This window comes from Puma concolor, chromosome C2 (genome assembly GCF_028749965.1).
Source record: "Puma concolor isolate L17-30 chromosome C2, mPumCon1.1.hap2, whole genome shotgun sequence".
NCBI classification, from domain to species: Eukaryota; Metazoa; Chordata; class Mammalia; order Carnivora; family Felidae; genus Puma; species Puma concolor.
Window position 1 is genome coordinate 6,480,129 of NC_141675.1, and position 25,216 is coordinate 6,505,344.

General features: G+C 42.8%; 1 protein-coding gene across 3 annotated transcripts in view; it reads left to right on the top strand.

The window, feature by feature from the left end:
- Window positions 1–20,768, top strand: part of XYLB (xylulokinase) — a 58,346-nt gene extending 37,578 nt beyond the window's left edge. For 2 of the 3 annotated variants that reach the window (XM_025913670.2, XM_086720464.1), the window contains 4 exons: window positions 9,082–9,140; window positions 10,645–10,732; window positions 13,837–13,931; window positions 17,990–20,768. In XM_025913670.2, coding sequence (XP_025769455.2) covers window positions 9,082–9,140; window positions 10,645–10,732; window positions 13,837–13,931; window positions 17,990–18,118 — 371 coding nt within the window. In that variant the 3' untranslated portion in view covers window positions 18,119–20,768. The remainder of the gene's footprint in view (window positions 1–9,081; window positions 9,141–10,644; window positions 10,733–13,836; window positions 13,932–17,989) is intronic. The other variant, XM_086720463.1, reaches the window with a different exon arrangement.
- Window positions 20,769–25,216: the final 4,448 nt, after the last annotated feature.

Consider the following 25,216-nt stretch of genomic DNA (forward strand, 5'->3'; position numbering starts at 1 on the left):
GCACCCTCTGCAGGTACCACCTCTGGAGGGCAGGTCTTTAACTTGAGGTCAGGTGCTGCTGCTGCTCATTGGAAGTGGGTAGACAGAGAGGCTGAGTCTCACATTTCTGAAATCATTGGTCTACCCTCAGTGCATCCCCACCAACACTTAGCATTAAGCACCTTTGAATCTTTCGTAATCTGATGGATGGAAACTAGTATCCCAGTGTTGGTTTAATTTGTGTTTTTCTTCCTTAATAGCGAGTTTGAACAGCTTTTGTAACTTTGGTTTTTCTCTCTGTGAATTGGCTGGTTATATCCTTCATCATTTTCCCCGTATTGTATTTCCCTTCTTATTCTTTTCTTTTCATTAATTTTTTTAACAATTTATTTATTTTGCGAGACAGAGCATGAGCATGAGCAGGGGAAGGCAGAGAGAGGAAGACACGAAATCCAAAGCAGGCTCCAGGCTCTGAGCTGTCAGCTCAGAGCCCAACACAGGGCTCGAACCCATGAACTGTGAGATCGTGACCTGAGCCGAAGTCGGATGCTTCAAACATTTAGATCCTTGTCTGCTTTCTGTGTTGCAAACATCTCCTGTCATTTGTCTGTTAACCTTATTTATAGTGTCGGCAACTGAACAAAATTTTGATTAAATGAAACCCACCAATTTTTCATCTTAAATTTTATGCTTTTGAGATATTGTTTAAGACGTTTTACCATTGCCACAGAAGTGGTTTTTTTACATTTTGTACTGTTAGTGTAACTTCCACGTTTAGGACTCTGATCCCTCTGGAGTTCACCTTTATGAATGGTGTAAATTGGGTTCTGGCTTAATTTTTTTTCATATGGTGACTCAGTTCTCTTTTCCTGTATTATCTGTAGTGCCCTCTTTATCATTTATCAGGTTTTTATATATACATGAGTCTTTCAGGGCAGCTGCGTGGCTCAGTCAGTTACACGTCTGACTCTTATACCGACTCAGGTCATGATCTCACAGCCGTGGGATTAAGCCCCACATCGGGCTCGGCACTGAGCATGGAGCCTTCTTAAGATTCTCTCTCCCTCTTTCTCTGCCCCTCTCTCCCCAGTACTCTCTAACTCGCTCAAAATAAATAAATAAACAGCAAAAAAAAAAAAAAAAAAAAAGAAACCTTTCTACATGGGTCTCTCTCCACACCCTCTTTTCCACTCCATTGGCTTATTGGTCTGTTCTTGGGACAAACTATTATGTATTGCGGTTTTGTAGTTGTATTAGTTGTCCAGAGCTGCATAACACAGACTGGACAAAATATTTATTTTCTCAGAATCCTGGAGGCTAAAAATCTGAGGTCAAGGTGTCAGCGGGGTTGGTTTTCCTGAGGTCTCTCTCCTCGGCTTATAAGATGCCTGTGACTTCACATGGTTTTCCCTCTGTGTGTCCTTCTCATAAGGACAGTAGCCATGTTGGATTAGAGCCCAACCTAGTGGCCTCATTTTATTTATTTGTTTTTTTAAATTTACATCCAAGTTAGCGTATAGTGCAATAATGATTTCAGGAGTAGATTCCAGTGATTCATACCCTATGTATAACACCCAGTGCTCATCCCTTAATAAGTGACCTCCTTAATGCCCATCACCCATTTAGCCCATCCCCCTCCCACAACCCTTCCAGCAACCCTGTTTGTTCTCTATATTTAAGAGTCTCTTATGTTTTGACCCCCTCCTTGTTTTTATATTATTTTTGCTTCCTTCCCTTATGTTCATCTGTATCTTAAATTCCTCATATCAGTGAAATCATGTAATATCTGTCTTTCTCTGACGAATTTCTCTTAGCATAATACTCTCTAGTTCCATCCACATAGTTGTAAATGATAAGATTTCATTCTTTTAGATTGCTAAGTAATACTCCATTGTATATATACCACATCCTCTCTATCCATTCATCCATCTATGGATGTTTGGGCTCTTTCCATATTTTGGCTATAGTCAGTAGCGCTGCTATAAACACTAAGGTGCATGTACCCCTTTGAAACAGCATACCTGTATCCCTTGGAGAAATACCTAGTTGTGCAGTTGCTGGGTCATAAGGTAGTTCTATTTTTAAGTTTTTTCCGCTATTTTCCACACTATTTTCCAGAGTGGCTGCACCAGTTTGCATTACTACCAGCCATGCAAAAGAGATCTTCTTTCTCTGCATTCTTGCCAATGTCTGTTGTTGCCTGAGTTGTTAATGTTAGCCATTCTGACAGGTATGAGGTGGTATCTCATTGTGGTTTTGATTTGTATTTCCCTGATGATGAGTGAGGTTGAGCATTTTTTCATGTGTCAGTTGGCCATCTGGATGTCTTCCTTGGAGAAGTGTCTATTCATGTCTTTTGCCCATTTCTTCCCTGGATTATTTGTTTTTTGGGTGTTGAGTTTGATAAGTTCTTTATAGATTTTGGATGCTAACCCTTTATCTGCTATGTTGTTTGCAAATATTTTCTCCCATACCATCGGTTGCCTTTCAGTTTTGCTGATTGTTTCCTTCGTTGTGCAGAAGCTTTTTATTTTGATGAGGTCCCAATAGTTCATTTTTGCTTTTGTTTCCCTTGCCTCCGGAGATGTGTTGAGTAAGAAGTTGCTGCGGCCAAGGTCAAAGAGGTTTTTCCTTCTTTCTCCTTGAGGATTTTGATGGCTTCCTGTCTTACATTTAGGTCTTTCATCCATTTTGAATTTATTTTTGGATATGGTGTAAGAAAGTGGCCCAGGTTCATTCTTCTGCATGCCTCTGCCCAGTTTTCCCAGCACCATTTGCTGAAGAGACTGTCTTTATTCCATTGGATGTTCTTTCCTGCTTTGTCAAAGATTAGTTGGCCATATGTTTGTGGGTCCATTTTTAGGTTCTCTGTTCTGTTGATCTGAGTGTCTGTTTTGGTGCCAGTACCATACTGTCTTGATGAGTACAGCTTTGTAATACAGCTTGAAGTCTGGGATTGTGATGCCTCCAGCTTTAATTTTCTTTTTCAGGATTGCTTTGGCTATTCAGGGTCTTTAATGGTTCCATACAAATTTTAGGATTGTTTGTTCTAGCCCTGTGAAGAATGCTGGTGTTATTTTGATAGGGATTGCATTGAATATGTAGATTGCTTTGGGTGCTACAAAAGGTGGAATCTTTTGGGTTTTCCATATAGAGTATCATGTCATCTGCAAAGAGTGAAAGTTTGACTTCCTTCTTGCCGATTTGGATGCCTTTTATTACTTTGTGTTGTCTGATCGCTGAGGCTAGGACTTAAGTACTATGTTGAATAACAGTGGCGAGAGTGGACATCCCTGTCATTTTCCTGACCTTAGATGGGAAGCTCTCAGTTTGTCCCCATTGAGGATGATATTCGTGGTAGGTCTTTCATATGGCTTTTAAGATCTTGAAGTATGATCCTTCTATCCTTACTGTCTTGAGGGTTTTTATCAAGAAAGGATGCTGTATTTTGTCAAATGCTTTTTCTGCATCTATCGAGAGGATCATGTGGTTCTTACGCTTTCTTTTATTAGTGTGATGTATCACGATGATTGATTTGCAGGTATTGAACCACCCCTGCAGCCCAGGAATAAATCCCACTTGATCGTGGTGAATAATTCTTTTAATGTATTTTTAGATCTGGTTGGCTAGTATCTTGTTGAGGATTTTTGCATCCATGTTCATCAGGGAAGTTGGTCTGTAGTTCTCCTTTTTAGTGGGGTTTTTGGTTTTGGAAAAAAGGTAATGCTGGCTTCATAGAATGAGTTTGGGAGTTTTCCTTCCATTTCTATTTTTTGGAACAGCTTCAAAAGAATAGGTGTTAACTCTTCTTTAATGTTTGGTAGAATTCCCCTGGAAAGCCATCTGTCCCTGGACTCTTGTTTTTTTGGGAGGTTTTTGATTACTAATTCAATTTCTTTCCTGGTTATGGGTCTTCAAATTTTCTATTTCTTCTTGTTTCAGTTTTGGTAGTTTATATGTTTCCAGGAATTTGTCCATTTCTTCCAGATTGCCCATTTTATTGGCGTATAATGCTCATAATATTCTGTTATTATTGTTTGTATCTCTGCAGTGTTGGTTGTGATCTCTCCTCTTTCATTCATGATTTTATTTATTTGGGTCCTTTTTTTTTTCTTTTCTTTTTGATCAAACTGGCTAGGGGTTTATCAATCTTGTTAATTCTTTTAAACATGGTTCTTTGAAACTGGTTTCATTGTTCTGTTCTACTGTTTTTTGGGTTTCGATAGCATTGATTTCTGCTCTAATCCTTATTATTTACTGTCTTCTGCTAGTTTTGGGTTTTATTTGCTGTTCTTTTTCCAGCTCTTTCAGGTGTGTGGTTAGGTTGTGCATCTGAGACCTTTCTTCCTTCTTTAGGAAGGTCTGGATTGCTATATACTTTCCTCTTATGACCGCCTTTGCTGCATCCCAGAGGTTTTGGGTTGTGGTGTTATCATTTTCATTGGCTTCCATTACTTTTTAATTTCTTCTTTAACTTCCTGGTTAACCCATTCATTCTTTAGTAGGATGTTCTTTAGTCTCCAAGTATTTGTTGTCTTAACAAGTTTTTTCTTGTGGTTGATTTTGAGTTTCATAGTATTGTGGTCTGAAAATATGCACGATATGATCTTGATCTTTTTGAGGGTTGATTTGTGTGCCAGTATGTGATCTGTTCTGGAGAATGTTCCTTGTGCACTCAAGAAGAATGTGTATTCTGCTGCTATAGGATGAAATGTTCTGAATATATCTGTTAAGTCCATCTGGTCCAGTGTGTCATTCAAAGCCATTGTTTCCTTGTTGACTTTCTGTTTAGGTGATCTGTCCATTGTTGTAAGTGGAGTGTTAAAGTCCCCTACTATTATGGTATTATTATCAATGAGTTTCTGTAGGTTTGTGATTAATTGATTTATATATTTGGGTACTCCCATATTTGGAACATCTTTGTTTACAATTGTTAGATCTTCTTGGTGGATAAACCCCTTAATTATGATATAATGCCCTTCTTCATCTTTTGTTACAGGCTTTACTTTAAAATCTAGGTTGTCTGATATAAGTATGGCTACTCTGGCTTTCTTTTGGTGACCATTAGCATGATATATGGTTCTCCATTCCCTTACTTTCAATCTGAAGGTGTCTTTAGGTCTAAAATGGGTCTCTTGTAAATAACATATAGATGGATCTTGTTTTCTTAACCATTCCGTTACCCTATGTCTTCTGATTAGAGTGCTTAGTCCACTGAAATTTAGAGTGAGTACTGAAAGATATGAATTTATTACCATTATGTTGCCTGTAGAGCTGGAGTTTCTGGTGGTGTTCTCTGGTCCTTTCTAGCCTTTGTTGCTTTTGGTCTTTTTTTTTTTTTTTTTTTTTCATCTTTTCTCCCCTCAAGAGAGTCCCCCTTAAAATTTCTTGCAGGGCTGTTTTAATGGTCACAAACTCTTGTTTGTCTGGGAGACTTTTTATCTCTCCTTCTATTTTGAATGACAGCCTTGCTGTATAAAGAATTCTTGGTTGCAGGGGCACCTGGGTGGCTCAGTTGGTTGAGTGTCCAACTTCAGCTCAGGTCGTGATCTCATTGTCTGTGGGTTCGAGCCTTGCATTGGGCTCTGTGCTGACAGTGCAGAGCCTGGAGCCTGATTTGGATTCTGTGTCTCCCTCTCTCTCTGACCTCCCATCTCTGGGTTCCATCCCTCCCATCCCTCCTCATGCTCTGTCTCTCTCCATCTCTCAAAAATGAATAAACGTTAAAAAAATCATTTTAAAAAGAATTCTTGGTTCCATATTTTTCTGATTCAGCACATTGAATATATCCTGCCACTCCTTTCTGGTCTGCCAAGTTGCTGTGGATAGGTCTGCTGCAGACCTGATCTGTCTTCCCTTGTAGATTAAGGACTTTTTTCTCTTTCTGCTTTCATGATTCTTTCCTTGCCTAAGTATTTTGTGAGTTAGACTATGATATGCCTTGTTGATGGTTGAATTTTGTTGAATCTAATGGGAGTTCTCTGTGCTTCCTGGATTTTGATGCCTGTGTTTCCCCAGATTGGAAAGTTTTCTACTATGGTTTGCTCACATAAACCTTCTACCCCTTTTTCTCTTTCTTCATCTTCTGGAACCCCTATGAGTCAGATGTTATTCCTTTTTAATGAGTCACTGAGTTCACTAATTCTTATATCGTGCTCTTTTGCCTCACTTTCCCTCTTTTTTTCTGCTTCATTATTCTTCATAAGTTTGTCGTCTATATTGCTGATTCATTGCTCTGCTTCATCCATCCTTGCCGCCATGGCATCGATTTGAGATTTCATCTTAGTTACAGCATTTTTAATTTCATCCTGACTAGAGTTTACTCCTTTTATCTCCCCAGAAAGGGACTCTATGCTTTTTTCAACCCCAGCTACTATTCTTATTATTGTGATTCTAAATTCTGGTTCAGGCCTCTTGCTTGTATCTGTGTTAAGTCCCTGGCTGTCATTTTGTCCTGTTTTTTCTTTTGGGGTTAATTCCTCTGTTTCATCATTTTGAAGGAAAAAAAGGAATTAATAAAGAAAAAAAATTAAAAATTAAAAAAACATTAAAAAACTAATAAAGGATGCTAGATCCTAGGTGTGTTTTGGTCTGGTTGTCAAAAGCTTGATAGATTAGAGAAAAAAGGGAAAGATAAGAAAAGGAAAAAAAGGTGGGGGGGAGAAAGCTTTTGAAAATTAAAAAAAATACAATAAAATAGAATAAAATGAAATGATGAAGGTAAAAATAGAATTTAAAAATTTACAAATAAGTAAAAAATATAGTAGAGAAAAATCTTTTTTATAAAAACAGAAAATAAGGGGTGCCTGGGTGGCTCAGTTGGTTAAGCAACCAACTTCAGCTCAGGTCATGATCTCACAGTTCGTAGGTTTGGGCCTGATGTCTGTGCTGACAGCTCAGAGCCTAGAGCCTGCTTCAGGTTCTGTGTCTCCCTTTCTCTCTGCCCCTCCCCTGCTCGTGTTTTGTCTGTCTCTCTCAAAAATAAATAACAAAAATTAAGAAAAGTCCAATTGGAATTTTTATTTAGGTTGCAATGAATTTATAGATTAATTTGCAAAAAAAAATAACACTTCTATGATATTAATTCAAACCCATCCAAGACCATGGAATATCTTTTAATTTACTTAGATATTCCCTTTTGTACTTTATGATTTTTTTAATGTTTATTAATTTTTGAGAGAGAGAAAGAGCATGAGCAGGGGCGGGGCAGAGAGAGGGAGATGCAGAATCCGAAGCATGCTCCAGGCTCCCAGGTGTCAGCACAGCCCGACATCAGGCTCGAACTCACAAACTGTGGGATCATGACCTGAGCTGAAGTTGGAGGCTTAACCCACTGAGCCCCCCAGGCACCCCTCCTTTTTGTACTTTAATAACAGTTTCAATTTCTTTCCTCATAGAGACTTTTGAATTTTTTGCTAAAGTATATCCTCACTAGATTACATTTCTGGTTGCCAATGTGAATGGTAATTTATTTTCTATCACATTTACTAATTGATTATTGCTAAAAATTCCATTGATTATTGTAAGTTGATTATTGTATATGGCAGCCTTATTAAACTTTAATTAGTTTGCTTATTTAAAATTCTTCCAATTATATAGTATATTGTCTGTAAATAATGGTAGTTTTCTTCTGTTTTTTCAATCCTTAAATATTTATTGATGTATTTATTTGTTTTATAGGTATGGCTAACATCACTAGTACTATGTAACAGTGTACTGGATAGTATGAGTCTTTGTTTTGTTCCTACTATTAGTTATCTATTGCTGTGTAACAAATTACCTCAAGACTTAGAAACTTAGGGGCGCTTGGGTGGCTCAGTCAGTTGAGCATCTGACTTTGGCTCAGGTCATGATCTCATAGTTTGTGAGTTCAAGCCCCACATCAGGCTCTCTGCTGTCAGCTCAGAGCCTGCTTCGGATCCTCTATTTCCCTCTCTACCCCTCCCCTGCTCACTCGCTCTCTCTCTCTGTCAAAAATAAATAAACATTAAAGAAAATATTTTTTAAAAGACTTAGCAGCTCCAAAAAACAATGAGCATTTATTATCTTGCATGGTTTTTGTGGATCAAGAATTTGGGATTAGCATAACTTAGTAGTTCTGGCTGAGGTCTCTTATAAGGTTGAAGTCAGTATGTCATCTGGGGCTCAGTCATCTGAAGGCTCGACTGCAGTAGTCATCTGAAGTAATCATCTGAAGGCTTGACTGGGTAGGATTTCCTTCCCAGGTGACCAGCTCACATTGTTATTGACAGGAAGCTGCAGTTCCTCACCCTGTAGACATCTCCAGGGGACTTCTTGAGTGTCTTCATGACGTGGCAATTGGTAGCACCCAAAGTGAGGGATCCAAGAGAGTAATCTATAATAGAAGCCTCAGTGTCCTTCATGACCTAGACTTGGAACTCATACTCCACATTTTACACAATATCCCACTGGCCACATGAGTCATTCTTATTGAATGTGAGAGGGAATGACATGACAGTAAAAATATCTGGAGGCAGGGGTCATTTGGAATCCATTTTTGGGGGTCTGAGAGGCACAGCAGTCTTAAAGAAAATACTTCTGGTTTCTTAAGAGTGATGTTGTAAATGTTGGATATATGGCTTTTATTAATTTAAGTATGTTCCCTTCTCTTCCTGGTTTGTTGAGAGATTCTGTTCTTTAATGATAAAAAAAATGAAGACAGAGGTCAGTGGGACAGCAGCCTGACAAGCAAATTACTTCTGACAAACCTGCGGGGCACCTGGGTGGCTCAGTCAGTTGAGCGTCTGACTCTTGATTTTGGCTCCTGTCATGATCCCTGGGTCATGGGATTGAGCCCCAAGTTGGGCTCCATGCTGAGCTCCCCCTCTGCCCCTCTCCCCCGCTATCTCTCTCTCTCTCTCTCTCTCTCTCTCTCTCTCTCTAAAAATTAAGGGAAAAAAAGTTTGGTTGTGACAAGCCTGCATGGACAGAGCCAGCTTTGGATCTCTCCTTGAGTCCTGTGTGATGAACAAGAGGCATTGGCCGAACACAAGCCCTTCTTGGCTAAAGAACTCTGGAAAACAGTATTTTTTGCCTTGGGGAGATTGTTGCATCCATTCAGGTTTTTCTTTTTCCTTGCAGTGCCCAAGACAAAGATTTTGGCCACTGGAGGGGCATCTCACAACAGAGACATATTACAGGTATGTGCTGCTAGCAGGCTAAACAGAAGGGCCTCTTCCATGTCAGTTATTTCTAAGACCCAGACACTGTCTAGTAAGGACTTCCTCTTCCCACTCTTGCAGATGTCTGACCATCAGGCTATCACATCATAAGGCTGCCAGTATCTTACTGGGACATTGAGCATTTTTTGATATAGCCTGAGGCTGTATCAACTATTGTAATATACCTGTCTTAGGTAAGGTTCTCTTGAAGAAGAGCCTGAAATGGGAATTCTAAGTGGGTTGTTGAGAAGGTGCTCCCAGAAGAAAGAGAGTGAGGGGTGCAGGTAGGGCAGGTGGAAAAGATAAGCAAGAATCTGGTTTTGGCTTTAGCTCTATCCCATAGGAAAGATCTGAAACATGATCTGTATGGCAGACATGGTTCCACCTTGGGTAAGGGGCCAAGTGGCTACCCTGGAAAGAGGTGAGAACAACCCTCCTATGAGGGGCAGCCTCTGTTCAGCTGAGAACAATTCCTTTGAGGAGGGGCAGCTGTGAGTCATTAGCAGCTGATACTCACAGCATCTGGGGGAAGGATGCACACCAGTCCAGTAACAGGATTCAGATGGGGCATCAGTGGCATTCACTATATCATCTTTGGTCAACTAAGACTCCCAAGTCTTTTCCACGTGAACTTCTCTTAGTATAGGTCCTCCATTTTAAATTTATAAAATTTATTTTGGGGACCTAAATGGGAAATTTTACCCTTTTCCCTATAAAACATGCCTTTGTTAGTTTGGGTTTGTTTGGTCTTGTTGATATTAGTCTGATACCCAGCCATCTCCACCTTGGCCATTGGCTAAGCATACTTCCTAAATCTTCCTTCTTGTCTTTGATAAAATGGTTAAATAGTGCAGGGACAACCTGGAGAGCTGTGGCCCTCCACTAGAGATGTCCCCCCAGGTCATCCTGACTCTATTATTACCAGGGTGGTATGGCCAACTATACTTCTTTAAGGCAGTAGAGGTGGACTGGAAGGCATCAGAAGACACATGAGGAAAGAGAGCCTAGAAAATGCATGTCAGTGGGGTGCCTGGGTGGCTTTGGATTTTGGATCTCCCTCTCTCTGCCCCTCCCTCGCTTGTGCTCACTCTCAAGTAAATAAACTTTAAAAGGGGGGTGGCGCCTGCGTGATTCCTTTGGTTAAGCATCTGAGTTTGGCCAAGGTCATGATCTTGTGGTTTGTGAGTTTGAGCCCTGCCTTGGGCCCTGTGCTGACAGCTCAGAACCTGGAGCCTACTTGTGATTCTGTGTCTTCTGCCCCTCTCCTGTTCATGTTCCATCCCTCTCTCTCTCTCTTTCTTTCTCTCTTTCTCTCTGTCAAAAATTAAAAAAGAAAGAAGGAAGGAAGGAAGGAAGGAAGGAAGGAAGGAAGGAAGGAAGGAAGGGAGGAAGGAAGGGAGGAAAAAAGGAAAAATGCATACCAAGGTGTTCATATTCCCTCTGAGGAACAACTTACAACAGTAAGAACCTCTTTCATTTCCAGGTACTTGCGGATGTGTTTGGCGCCCCAGTGTATGTCATAGACACTGCCAACTCTGCCTGTGTGGGCTCTGCGTACCGAGCTTTCCATGGTAAGTCGATGGATGGGGAACAGAGGCTTCTGGAAGAATTGGGGCACTGGCTGGGCTGAGGAGGATAGAAAGGGGTGATGGGCAATCCCAGTCTTAAGGACATTAGAGTCTTGGGCTTTAGTTTCATTTTTCTCCCTCCTAGCAGGTGAGAACCAACCCAAACCTTTTGTTCCTTTATTCCGTTCTTAAAAAGTAGGGAAAGAAAAGTAGGTTCCTAACTGAACGAGGCTTGGTCACAGTCAGGTTCAGCACAGGGACATTGGGAAGGGACACAGGACGTGCTTGAGGGCGCATGGGCAGGGGCCTAGATGGCTGGTGGGCAGGAGAGGTGGATGAAGTCCAGAGCCATTGTTTTCAGCAAATGCAGGAAGTGGAGACAAAGATGAAGTTTTAGAGCCAAGCAGTCCAGTACCCTGGACAGCTCCACAGGGGCCCATCTATGCGATGGCGGCCTCTCTGAAACTCGGGATAATGAAAGAATCTCCCTCATCTAGGCGGGTTCTTGTGGGAGCAGCCCATGCCCACAGTGGCCCCATTTAGTCAGTTTGTCCTGTCCTCTGCCTGCTCGGACTGCTCTTCCAGCTGCCCATTTACCTCAAGGGCTCTCTTCCCTCTAGCGGTTCCATTCTTCAGGCATTTACTCTGAACTTTTTAACACACCTATTTAAACTTAGGTTTTTCTGTCGAGAAATTAATCGAGAATTAATCAGGGACTAGATCCTTCTCTTAATAATTAACTGCTTACTCCTTTCTCCCTTTCCTCTCCACCCTGCCCACCTCAGCCCACATCATACCACCTCCTGTGTCAAGATCACTGGGCAGTTTATTTCCAGGTTATTTTATTAATTAAACTTCTTTTCATGTTGGCTTTTATTTGCACCTCCCTATGAACTTCTCTTTCTCTCTCTTTTAATTCCCAGTAATTTCTTTCTTCTTTTTCTCTTCTTTGATAGTTTTGTTGGAATATACAACCTAGATAAGTTTAAGAAGAAATTCAGTAGGTGATCATTTTGGAAGCCTTACATGCCCAGCATGGACTTTTTTTCCCTCTCCAAAAGAATGCTACCTTGGCTAGGCAAAGGACCCCAGCTTCAAAATACTTCTCCTTAGCATCTTGAAAATACTGTTCCATAATCTTTCAGCATTTAGCGTTGCCCATGAGAAGCCTGGGGCCTACTTCCTTCTCCTTCTGCTGCTGAAGCAGGAAAGGAGCTGCCTACTTCATTTCTTTCTTATTTTTCCTTTTCTTTGCCTATTTTGTTGCCAGAGGTCACCTGGGGTACTGCCCCACTCTACCCTCCAAAACCAGAGCCTGAGCTAAGTCCTAGCATACCAGCCCTCACCCTGAGGTGTATCAGCCACTTCATGTCTATTTTCCCCAGCTGCATCCGGGATGAACCTCACACATAGCCAGTCTCTGGATGAGTGGAGAGGGGACCAGTGTCTTTTGATTGGCCTCCCCACCACTCATCCCATTCCCCGTTCCCCTGCAGCTCTGAGCTGGGATATCCCAGCATCTGGTTGGAAACTGGGCCACATGTCTTCACTGGACCCTCCCTCACTCATGGTGGTCCTGAGTTTCCCTGTCAATCTGATTCTGCTTCTTAAATTGCCTAGAAAGTCCTCACTTTTCTTGTCCGCCTATGGCAGCCTTTCCTCTTCTCCAGGCCTGCACTCATTTACTTGGTGAGCATTTATTGAGTGCTTCGGGTATGCAGGTGTGTGCTAGGCACCAGGGCTCTTGTGGAGACCCAGTCCCTGGCCTCGCAGAGCTCAGGCTCAGCAAAGGAGGGACCTTGAATCTGTAGCCAGAAATGGTAAGAAGTGCTCTGTGGACAGCAGATGGTACTTAGGGGTGAAGGGTTAGGGAGCCTCCAAACAGGTGACATTTTTAGCTGCAGCTTAAGCCTGGGATGGCTTCAATGCGGTCAGTCATGGCAGTCATGAGAGTGGAGGCTTGTGAGAGAGGAGGGGCAGGCAAGCCCTCCTCTTCTGTCAGGTGCCAGGTGTTAGCTTCCCTGCTGTGACACGTGCTATCACAGTGAGCAAGACAAACTAGGCCCTGTTGGGGAGAGGTCTGCATGTGAAATTTCTCCTTTCTCTCTCTCTCTCTTTTTTAAATGTTTATTTATTTTTGAGAGAGAGAGAGACAGAGTCAAGCAGGGGAGGGACACAGAGAGAGGGAGACACAGAATCCAAAGCAGGCTCCAAGCTCTGAGCTGTCAGCACAGAGCCTGACACAGGGCTCAAACTCATAAAGCACGCAATCATGACCTGAGCTGAATTTGGAGGCTTAACCGACTGAGCCACCCAGGCACCCCTTCCCTTATCTCTTTTTTTTAATTTAATTTAATTTAATTTAATTTAATTTTATTTTATTTTATTTTATTTTATTTTATTTTATTTTATTTTATTTTATTTTATTTTATTTTTATTTTTTTTAATGTTTAATTATTTTTGAGAGAGACAGAGACAGAGCACGAGCAGGGGAGGGGCAGAGAGAGACGGAGACACAGAATCTGAAGCAGGCTCCAGGCTCCAAGCTGTCAGCACAGAGCCTGACACAGGGCTTGAACTCACAAACCATGAGATCCTGACCTGAGCCCGAAGTTGGACGCTTAACCAACTGAGCCACCTAAGCACATCTCTTCTCCCTTTTTTTTTTTTTTTTTTTTTTTAACGTTTATTTATTTTTGAGACAGAGAGAGACATGAACGGGGGAGAGGCAGAGAGAGAGGGAGACACAGAATCTGAAACAGGCTCCAGGCTCTGAGCCATCAGCCCAGAGCCCAACGCGGGGCTCGAACTCACGGACCGCGAGATCGTGACCTGAGCTGAAGTCGGATGCTTAACCGACTGAGCCACCCAGGCGCCCCTCTTCTCCCTTTTTTAAAAACAGTTTTGTTGAAGCACAATTTATATGACATGAAAGTCACCCAACTTTAAGTGCACGGCTCAGTGATTTTTTAGTCAGTTGATTGAGTTGTGCTACCATCACCATAATTCAGTTTTAAAATATTGTATCACCCCAGAGATAAAATGTTATTTTCAGTTAATGTCTTCATTTGCAACATGCACTGATGTGAAATGAGCTTTTCTTCTAGGCCTTGCAGCTGGAACAGACGTGCCCTTTTCAGAGGTTGTGAAGTTAGCCCCACCTCCCAGATTAGCTGCTACCCCAACCCCAGGAGCTTCTCAGGTGAGACACCTTCAGAATTTGGTCAGAGCCTTTGCATCGTGAAAACCGACTCTAGTTAATCCAGTTAGTCCTGAACAACACAGGTTGAGGGGCGCCAGTCCTCTGGCGGAGATGAAAATGCACATATAACTTTTGACCACTAATCTCTGAAGCTGAGAATACTCTTTGGAGTTTAACCCAGTTGGGGTGAGGGGGCCGGGCCTTTATACCTCATGTTGATCGATCTCTGCATGCAGGCCACCCCAGGATGGGGTAAGGCAGCTCTCTGTAGCCAAAGCAAACCCCAGTGGGGACTGTCAGCTGAGGGCTGGGAGAATAAGTTCTTCATTCCTGAAGGGCAGTCTGTGTGGTATGCCAGGCCATCCGTGACACCTGTGTTCCTGCTTGCAGAAGGTTCCTGCAGCCTAGGAGCAGGGCCACGCAGACGGGGCGTTATTTCTCATCTAGCAGGCAGCGTGAGCTTCTTGCTTGCATCAGATTTCCTTGGCCCTGAAGTGCCACGGGATGATGTGGGGTGGGCCCAGGAGCATCCAAAGCACATGCTGTGTCTGTGTCACAACTGAGTGACCCCAAGGTTAGGAAACTCGCAAGTTACAAAGGAGCTGAAAGCATATCTGCCCAACCTTTGACCCCAAGGGAGACATTATCTGTACTATCCTGGTCAGCAAGTAAGTTTTTCCTCTTCTCTAGAGGGTGATTCTGTCTCTGTCTTCCAAGGCTGTTTGCTGTGTAAATACCAAAAAGATAGTCTGCAAAAAAAGCTGTCTCCTTGGGGCGCCTGGGTGGCTCAGTCGGTTGAGCGTCTGACTTCGGCTCAGGTCATGATCTCGCAGTCCGTGAGCTCGGGCCCCACGTCAGGCTCTGTGCTGGCAGCTTGGAGCCTGGAGCCCCCTTCAGATTCTGTGTCTCCTTCTCTCTCTGCCCCTCCCCCACTCATGCTCTGTCTCTTTCTCTCTGTCAAAAATAAATAAACATTTAAAAAAATTTTTAAAAAAAGAAAGAAAGAAAAGCTGTCTCCAGACATATAGAAACACCATGGAGAATTGTCTCCCAACATATCTGGGAGCAGAAGCTCACAGTTTACAGGTGACAGAGAACCCACACATATAGATGTGCCCACGCTTCTATTACTTTGTCCTTACGTTGTGTGCCCTTACCTTTAAGAGCCAGCTCAGTGTAATAAAAAGACCCTAAACTGATATAAAGGGCCTTTGGGTTCTGATTCTTATCCTGAATTCCCCTCACCATGTAACCTTGAACAGCACTTCTTATCTCTGAACCTGTTTCTTCATCTGTGGAGTGGGGACAATATCTGTCCTCCCTACTTTTTTTTATTAGTATTATTTTAGAGAAAGAGAGGGAATCTTAAGCTGAGTGTGGAGGCTGATGAGGGGCTCAATCCCAGGACCCTGGGATCGTGACCTGATCCGAAATCAACAGCTGGAGGCTCAACCAACTGAGCCACCCAGGCACCCCTGGGTTGCCTACTTTTAACCTACTAATTGTGAGGCTTAAAAAGAGTCCTTGACTATAATGGCTTGATTATGTAACAAGAAGTCTGAAGGTAGTTGCCAGGGTTGATTTAGTGGTTCAGCAATGTCAGACAGAGTATGCAAGCAGGGGAGGGGCAGAGAGAGAGGGAGACACAGAATCCGAGGCAGGCTCCAGGCCCTGAGCTACCAGCAGAGAGCCCGACGTGGAGCTTGAACTCATGAACCTTGAGATCATGACCTGAGCCGAAGTCAGATGCTTAACTGACTGAGCTACCTGGGGGCCCAAGGAACCCTTTACTCTTACACCCAAGTGTAACCTCAGAATCCTTCATAACACCAGGTGTCGCAAGCAGCAACAGTCCGTGATTGTTGGTGTCATGACCTATTTGAGGACCGGTTAGTAAACTCGTTGGGAGCGGGAGGTGCTCTATGGCACCTACTTGGTTGTTCTGCAGTGGAAACGCAAAACTGTAACTGTTTTCTCAGCTCAGCTGGATATTGCAGTTTCCTCTTCCGAGAGGAGATTGAAGCTCCCCTTGAGTTCTCTGTCAACCTCACAGAGCTACTCCCCATGCACCGAGAGTGGGCCGTGGTTGCATAATCAATTACTAAAATACCGGACTTTGTAGCTAATTAAGCCAAGTGAAGAGGTGTGGTTGGCATAAGCTAGTGGTGGTGTTTGTGAGTCTCAAGCAACTCTGGGTCCCTTGATCGTAAGTGTTGCTTGTCTGGAAGACAACATGTGCTCACCTGAAATGCACCTGCCCTTCTCAGGCGAGGTTTAAAGAGCCACGGGTGAAAACACCTTAAAAAAAAAAAAAAGGAATGAAGGTTAAGAATGCGGGTTTGTGTTTCTGGTTCTTTTTCCCGTGTTGGCTTTTGGTTTTGGTTTATTACACAGCATACTGTATATGTAATTTTGTAGCCCACTTAAAAAAAAAAAAAACACTACAGCACAACATGAGTGTTTGTATTCTTAAAACTGAGCATACACAGGTCACCTGGGTGGCTCAGTCCGTTAAGTGTTCGACTTCGGCTCAGGTCGTGATCTCGCTGTTTGTGGGTTCAAGCCCCGCGTCAGGCTCTGTGCTGACAACTTGGAGCCTGGAGCCTGCTTCGGATTCTGTCTCCCTCTCTCTCTGCCCTCCCCCACTTGTGCTCTGTCTCTGTCTCTCTCTCTCTCACAAAAATAATGTAAAAAAAAAAACAAAAACAAAAAAACTGAGCAGGCGCATTATTGTTAACGACTGCATGATATTCTATGTGGCGATTGAACCAATAGTTTCTTTTAAGTTTATTTATTTTGAGAGAGAAAACACACAGAGGGGAAGGGCAGAGAGTGAGAGGGAGATAGGGAATCCCAAGTAGGCTCTGTGCTATCAGCACAGAACCCACAAGGGGCTCCAACTGTGAGAGCCTGACCTCAGCTGAAATCAAGAGTCGGACACTGAACCTCCTGAGCCACCCCGGTGCCCCCCAGTAATCTACTTGAGCATTTAATATGTCTTAGAACAGTTGCTTCTAGGTTTTCAATTATTATAATTGAAATTATGCGAGTAAAAGGTTAACAAAACCTTCTATTCTGCACGAAAGTTTGAACTTCGGTTAACTTCCTACCTCTGTTTCCTTTGAGACAATAAAAATGGAATGTCAACAGCATTACTAGGCCACACATTGCTTATGTTAAAGTGACCTTCAATTAAGGCACTGCACCTGGGGTGGGAAAACCATATACACCTGACAGCAAGTCGTTCGTAGGGCTTCCCTCAGTACAGTGACATCTCAGGGGCATGTCTCTTGCCTATGGAGTTGTTAAAAGAGAGACTCCTGTGGTAGGAGGTTCTAGAGCCAGGGTGGTTCGTGCACCTGTATGGTGTGGATTCCATCTCCTTGCGCCTGAGCTGTAACATGGGGGTCAGGGAGGAGAGATGGCAGGGAAACCCTTTCCTGGACACTTGTGCAGACTGCTGTAAGGACCGCTGCATGGTCTTTCGTTGAAGAGATCCACCTGCAGCCACTGTGCTGACAGGTACGTTTCTCCAGTGTATCCTTTTGAGGGCCAGGGTGTGGCCTGTGGTATTCTTAGGGGACTGGCTGTTTAGTGGTGTCTAAGAAGACCCTCAGTAGGCCTGGCCCCCCACACGTAGGATTTCCTTAGGAGAACTTTGCAGAAGTAGAGTAACTGGGTCAAAGGGTGTGGGCATTTTTATGCCCTTTGATTCCCGCGTGCGGTCAAGTTGGTTTCCGGAAGGGCTGCACGACCGACTTCACCAGCTCTGGGAAGAGACCGCGAGACAGCATTACCAGGGACCTAGAATTTTAAAAAATGTTGTAAACCTGGTAACGGAAATTGTTCGTCCTAATTTGCCTTTTTAAAAAACCTTAGGCTGTAGGTTTGAGTACTACTAGCTTTTTCCTCTTTTGCGAATTGATGCTTCCTTTCTTTTGCCCTGCACAAAAGCCTCAATTACAAGTAAATGGGGTATTAAGTTTTAAAACTGTAAGTTGCAGAGAGAAGAGGCACCTCCCCCTCCCCAGTCTAACCCGCTCTTTCTGCCCCTCCAGGTCTACGAGGCCCTCCTTCCTCGATACGCCAAGCTTGAGCAGAGAATCCTGTCGCAGACCCAGGGGCCTCCTGAGAGAATTCCTCAGGCCCAGGCACCCCTGTTAACCCTGCCTGCTCAGACTCACTGATCCTGCCTCGAGACGTGCTCCTGGACAGCAGGGATCCTCCTCCTTGTTCTAAGTGACTGTGCCCGCCCACCTTGCACTGCTCCAGTCCTGCCCCGGACCACCTAAACCCAGGGGACTTTTATGTACAGGGACTTAAATCAGCAGAACGAGGGAAACAAAGCCATCCCTCATCCCTTGACCCCAGCACCCCCTTCTCCAACTCGGACTCTTTGGCCACTCCTCCCCAAACTGCAACCCACAGCCACCCCCGCCCCATACCGTGACCCCACTATCCCATTTCACCACCCCCCCAACCCTGACTCCCTTCTTTCAGTGTCTGAATGGCCTCCTAGTTTCTTGCTTTCTTGTCTTCCCCATGCTCACTCCTCCTTCAAGGTTTCTCCCTTCTGTCCTTCCAGCATCTGCCCCTCATCCTACATGATCTCTTCTTCCTCCCCATGCCCACCTGCTGAAACTCACTACCTCCCACCCAAAGAGTTTGACAGACCTGATGACCGTGCTTCCTGCCCCCTCCCATCAGCTCTCCCCACCGGTTGCCTGACTCCCTGGCACACCAGACCACTTGGAGGGCCCCTCTCCCAGGTAGTACAGGGTAGCACCTCCCTCCCTCCGTCCCTTCCTTCAGGGAGAATTTCTCAAATTCTGGATTTTTTGATTCTATTTCTGTAGTGTCGTTTGACATGTTCTCTGTCTTCTATATTTCCTGAAGATTGGTGGTTGGATCCAATAGAGAGTTCCTCACCCTCAGTACTATTGACATTTGGGACTGGATAAGTTTTGGGTGTGGGGGGCAGCAGTATCCCTGGCGTCTACCCGCCAGATGCCAGTGTCACCCTCTCCCCGAGCCGTGACAATCCAAAATGTCTCCAGACGTGGCCAGATACCTCCTGGTGGGGATGGGGAGGCCAAATTGCCCCTCGTTCATAACCACTGACTTAAGAGACTCGATCAGACACGATGCAATTTTCCTTTTTGTGTCAGACAACCAAGACGGTGTTCTTCCATCAGGAGGCACATAATGTCTGGTTTTCTCTCACTGTTGTGATGTTCATCCCCAGCTCCATCAGCTCGCTAGGGATCAGCTCACTAGTTTTGGTAGTCCTCTTCATTTATGACCTGGCATTCTTCTATGTGAGACATTTCCCATCCAGGTGCCCAGTGGTGGTGTTTATGTAGGAGAGGCCAAATAAATAGATTCTTCCCGGTGTTCACTAGTGTTCAAAATAATGGGTTAGTCCCCAGGCATCCTCTAACAGCAGCTAGGTATTTTTTTCAGTGTCAATCTGATACATTTAGCGTATTTTATGTGTCTTAATCCATTGGGGTAATTATTTCTGTCCTTGCCTTCTGTTGTTAGCCATTCTCTCCAGCTCTTCTGCTTTCCTGACGTTTCATTCCTTCTTTCCTTACTGATACTTCTGCTCTGTTTACCCCTTAATTCCTGCCGGGCCCCAAATCTCTGTCCTCATCCTTCTTTCTCACCCATTCTGTCCTCTGGTTAGATGATTTCATCTATTCTTGGGTTTCAACCACTGTTTCCCTACCAGGAACATCCAGATCTATGTTTCCATCCAGAACTCTCCTTGGAGTCTACCAGCATTCTCACCGGGGTACTTCAGACTCCACTTGTCTTCCCTCGCCCTTCCCCCAACCTCCTCCTCTCATGTTGCTGTTTCAGTGAATTGGAATCACCATGCATCCATGCATTCAGGAACCCAACCCCCAAATGCAAATATCCTCTCTCTTTCCCACGTCAGATGAGTCACCAGGTGAGTTTGGTTATTCCTCTGGTAACTCCTAAAGCAGTTCCTTTCTCTCCATCCCCCCTGTTTTACCTTGGACCCCTTTATACCTTGCTCAAATTATGACAAAAGCCTACATAGAAAATCCTCTGTGATCTGCTTCTACAGAATCCCCCAGAGATTACCTCTGCTGCAGGCCCTCACCTAAATTGGGACTTCAGTGAAACCAGGCTCCTTGTGGTCTCACCCAGAGTGGAAAAATGCTGCAGAGCAGGTCTGAGACCCGGTGGGTTAGAGCAGTGGATGGGGGGGGAGTCAAAAGGAAGAGGTTTGCAAAATGAATGAGGCCAGCAGCATTTCTGAGAGAGATCATCTCTCTCTGAAGTCATCTCGAAAGGAAGTGGTGTCCTTAGCAGGCTTGGTGGATGAGAGGAAGAAGAAAGCAGAAAGCTGAGGGTTGACAGCCTGTCAACAGCAAGTCAATTCAGAGGAAAACAGGCAACTTCCCCACCCCTGCTACCTAGACTTGACTTATTAAAGAAATTTTACAACATTGACCAAGAGAGAAAGGCTCTCTTAGACCAAGAAACAGAGAAAGGCGGTCAATACATTTCCCATTTTACCTCTGCCCCATACAGTTTTCTGTCCTTGCAAGCATGTCAACATAAATAGAAAAGGGAACTTACCACATAGACATATGTAGGAAGAAAACAAAGTGAGAATCGATTGTTCAAGCCGAGGAAATACTCCAAAATAAAGAGAACGAAAGAGAGTAAAGGACAAATAGGGTAAATGGTAACAACCCTCCGGTGTGAGCTTTAAAATAAGTTTCAGTGCAAGTGCAGATGTGAAAGAATATCACAGGTCAGAGCATTTAAAACTCAGAATAAAAATGAAGGTTCAACAGGCATGTGTGTGAAGAGAGAACTGATCAAGCTTGGGAAAGGATTTGAACAAAAAATTAAAAGCGTCATACGAATGAAGACTAAATTACAACATATTCAAATAAAAATCGAGATGTCTTCCAGTATAGCAGAGCATATAGAAGATGGGAATGATGAAAGCTAAGACAGCAAGCGATAGAGAGGAAGAGCTGACAAAGTCCAGAAGGAAAAGGATCAGTAAAGTAACAGGTAAAATGGGAGCTTCTGGAAGCTACCAAAAGAGAAGACAGTGGAATTGGTTATTTTTTTTAAATTTTTTCATTATTTTTTAGTATAATTTATTGTCAAATTGGCTAACATACAGTGTGTACAAGGCGCTCTTGGTTTTGGGGTAGATTCCCATGGTTCATCACTTCATACAACACCCAGTGCTCATCCCAGTGAGTGCCCTCCTCAATGTGATCGCCCACTTTCCCCTCTCCCCCACCCCCCCCCCATCAACCCTCAGTTTGTTCTCTATATTTAGGAGTCTCTTATGGTTTGCCTCCCTCCCTCTCTGTAACTATTTTTTCCCCTTCCTTTCCCCATGATCTTCTGTTAAGTTTCTCAAGATAGTGGAATTGGCTAATACTTAAACTGCCCCTGGAAGTTTCTGAAAAGCAAAAGATGTGAATCTTTATCTTGAAAGGGCCCCTTTTTGTTACATGGAAAATTGAGCCAGAATGATCAACTGAGACATATCCTAGCAAACTATTACACTTTGAAGGTGAGGGAAAAACCCATCTAGTCCAAAAGAGCTAGTTTCTTACAAAGGAAAGGTCAGGTTGGCATCAGATTTCTCAAAAAAAGAAAGTATAGGGGAGCAACATTTTCAAGAAGTTTAAAGAAAAAAACTGAACTAAGAATAAGTGTTTTGTATCAAGCTAAGCTGTCCTTTAAGTATCAAGGATATATCGAAGTTAGAATCATGTGAGAGCTCAAGAAATAGTGTACTTGTAACCCTGAAGGACCTTACTAAAAGACATGCTTCAACCAACTACGAGATGATTGGGGGACTTCAGCAAAATGACTGATGGTGAGCCTTGAGTGTCTTTAGTTTCAGATCTAAGACCAAAATAAAAGTGGAGATAAGAGTAGAAGAATAGTATCAAGTGGTATATGCTTTGACAAGGTAGAAATAACAATAAAATAGGGGCGCCTGGGTGGCTTTGTCGGTTAAGCGTCCGACTTCGGCTCAGGTCATGATCTCACGGTCCGTGAGTTTGAGCCCCGCGTCGGGCTCTGTGCTGACACCTCAGATCCTGGAGCCTGTTTCAGATTCTGTGTCTCCCTTTCTCTCTGCCCCTCCCCTGTTCATGCTCTGTCTCTCTCTGTCTCAAAAATAAATAAACGTTAAAAAAAAAAAAAAACAAATGAAAAAGAAGGGAGAAAGGACAATACAAAGACGTCTGTGTTGCAAAGGCAACGTACAAGGCAAAGTATCATTTAAAGTTGACAAAGCAGATAGTTGGGACTTAAGTAAGAAAAAGACTAAAAATTATATAAAGGTAATAGTGTATTATGAAGATAATCACCAGAATAAAAATAGAAATTTCCCTCAATGTCCGAAGAAACAATAGTAAAAACAATAAATCACATAGTGAAAAACATACGGTGAATATAGTATATACACACAGTAGTGTAACGAGCATAGAGTCAAACTAGTAAAGGACTCAACTCATCTATTAAAAGTTCAAAAATGGGCAAAGGGAAAAAAAGAGGTAAACCAAGAAATACTATAGAGAATAAATGAGGTTACCAGAGGGGAGTTGGATGGGGAGATGGGTGAAGTAGGTGATGGGGATTAAGGAGTGCAGTTGCGATGAGCACTGGGTGATGTATGGAAGTGTTGAACACTATATTGTACATCCGAAATTAATATTACGCTGTATGTTAACACATTTAAATAAAAACTTTGAGAAAAGTTCAGGTTGGGGGGCACCTGGGTGGCTCGGTCAGTTAAGCATCCAACTCGAGTTTGGCTCAGGTCATGATCTCATGGTTTGTGGGTTCAGGCCCCGAGTAGGGCTCTGCTGACAGTGTGGAGCCTGCTTGGGATTCTCTCTTCCTCTCTCTCTGCCCCTCTCCCTTGCTCATGCTTTCTCTTGCTCAAAAAAGTCTTTTTTTTTTTTTTTTTTTTTTTTTTACGTTTATTTTTTTGACACAGAGACAGAGCATGAACAGGGGAGGAGCAGAGAGAGAGAGGGAGACACAGAATCCGAAACAGGCTCCAGGCTCTGAGCTGTCAGCACAGAGCCCGACGCGGGGCTCGAACTCATGGACCGTGAGATCATGACCTGAGCCGAAGTCAGACGCTTAACCGACCCAGGCGCCCTCAAAAGTCTATTTAAACTTGAGGCCTCACTTTTTTCAAAAAGTTTCAGATTAGCTCACAAACCAACATCATATTATCTTATTTACAAGAGACACACTTAAAACAATTGATCCACAAAGGCTAAAAATTAGAGAGCTGGGCAAAAATATACCAGGCAGATACAAATCATAAAAACCAAGATTGCAATATTGCTATTTGACAAAGGTAGAAGCCAGGAGAAAATTAGACAAAGAAGGGCACTATAATGCTAAAGGCCACAGTTCACAATGAAGGTATGTTATGAATGTTACAGCCTCAGCTATTTTGTCAACATTAAATGATATTCTTTGATTTCACCTATAGATTCCAACAATCTATGTATCTTCTGAATATATATTGAACTTTGCACCTAATAAGGAATAATAAATAATAGAGAATATATTATTCTCACAAAAACTGGTAGTTTATTATATCACAAAGACATCTATAATTGCCTCAAAATAGGGAGAATACAATCTTCTTTAATCACAATGCAATAAAATGAGAATAAAATCTATGTATTTTTAATGCTTATTTTTGAGAGAGACAGAGCATGAGCTGGGGAGGGGCAGAGAGAGAGGGAGACAGAACCCGAAGCAGGCTCCAAGTTCCAAGCACAGAGCCCCATGCGGGGCTCGAACCCATAGACCATGAGATCATGACCTGAACTAAGTCAGATGCTCAACTGACTGAGCCACCCAGGCACCTCAGTAAAATATATTCCTTAGTCCCACCTGGAGAAAGACTTCTATGAATAGTTCTTGGAGCAAAGGGGACACATAAACCAAAATTTCAGAGCTTTTAAAAAATGATAATGAAATCTGTGAGATACATTTAAAGCAGTGATAGGTGAAATATAACTTAATACTGCAACACAATGTGTCAACTATACTCAAAAATTTTTAAGTACTGTAACGAGAGACTAAAACGTAAATGAATTAAAAATACAACTCAATCAGCCAACAACATGTTGGCAAGGATGCGGAGAAAGAGGATCTCTTTTGCACTGCTGGTGGGAATGCAAACTGGTGCAGCCACTCTGGAAAACAAAATGGAGGTTCCTCAAAAAATTAAAAATCGAACTACCCTACGACCTAGCAATTGCACTACTAGGTGTTCATCCAAGGGATACAGGTATGCTGTTTCGAAGGCACAGGCACCCAATGTTTATAGCAGCACTGTCAACAATAGCCGAAGTATGGAAAGAGCCCAAATCTCCCATCGATGGATGAATGGATAAAGAAGATGTGGTGTATATATACAATGGAGTATTACTCCACAATCAAAAAGAATGAAATCTTACCATTTGCAACTATGCAGATGGAATTTCGCTAAGCAAAATTAGAGAAAGACCTATGACTTCACTCAAATGAGGACTTTAAGATACAAAACAGATGAACATAAGGGAAGGGAGCAAAAATAATATAAAAACAGGGAGGGGGACAAACATAAGAGACTCTTCAATATGGAGAAAAAACAGGGTTACTGGAGGGGTTGTGGGAGGAGGGATGGGCTAAATGGGTAAGGGGCATTAAGGAATCTACTCCTGAAATCATTGTTGCACTATATGCTAACTAACTTGGATGTAAATTTAAAAAGTAAATAAAATGGAAAAAAATACAACTCAAAAACAAAAAAAAGAACAGTGAACAAAAGAGGGGGGGATGTTAGAAGTAATGATAAAATCACACGTTGGAAAACAGGAAAGTAAAATTAGGAGTATTTTGATTAGTTGGAAAAAAAATAGACAAGTCACTAGCAAACTTAATCAAGTAAAAGGGCAAGGAAATAAAAATATAAAAAAGTAAAATGGTGAAAAAATAAAACAAAATAACTTTTAATTTTAAGGACTATTTTGTACAATCCTACAAAGAAGTTTAGAAACCTAGATGAAATGGTAATGACCTAGGAAAACATAATGTGTAAAATGACTCCAGTAGAGATAAGTTTAAGCAGACTAATTTTCATAAAGGAAATGGAAAAGATTGTCGAAGAGGTATACTATGAAAAGGACTCTAGGTCAGGTGGTTTCACAGGATAATTCTGCCAAACTTTCATAGTTAATCCCTTTGCTACATAA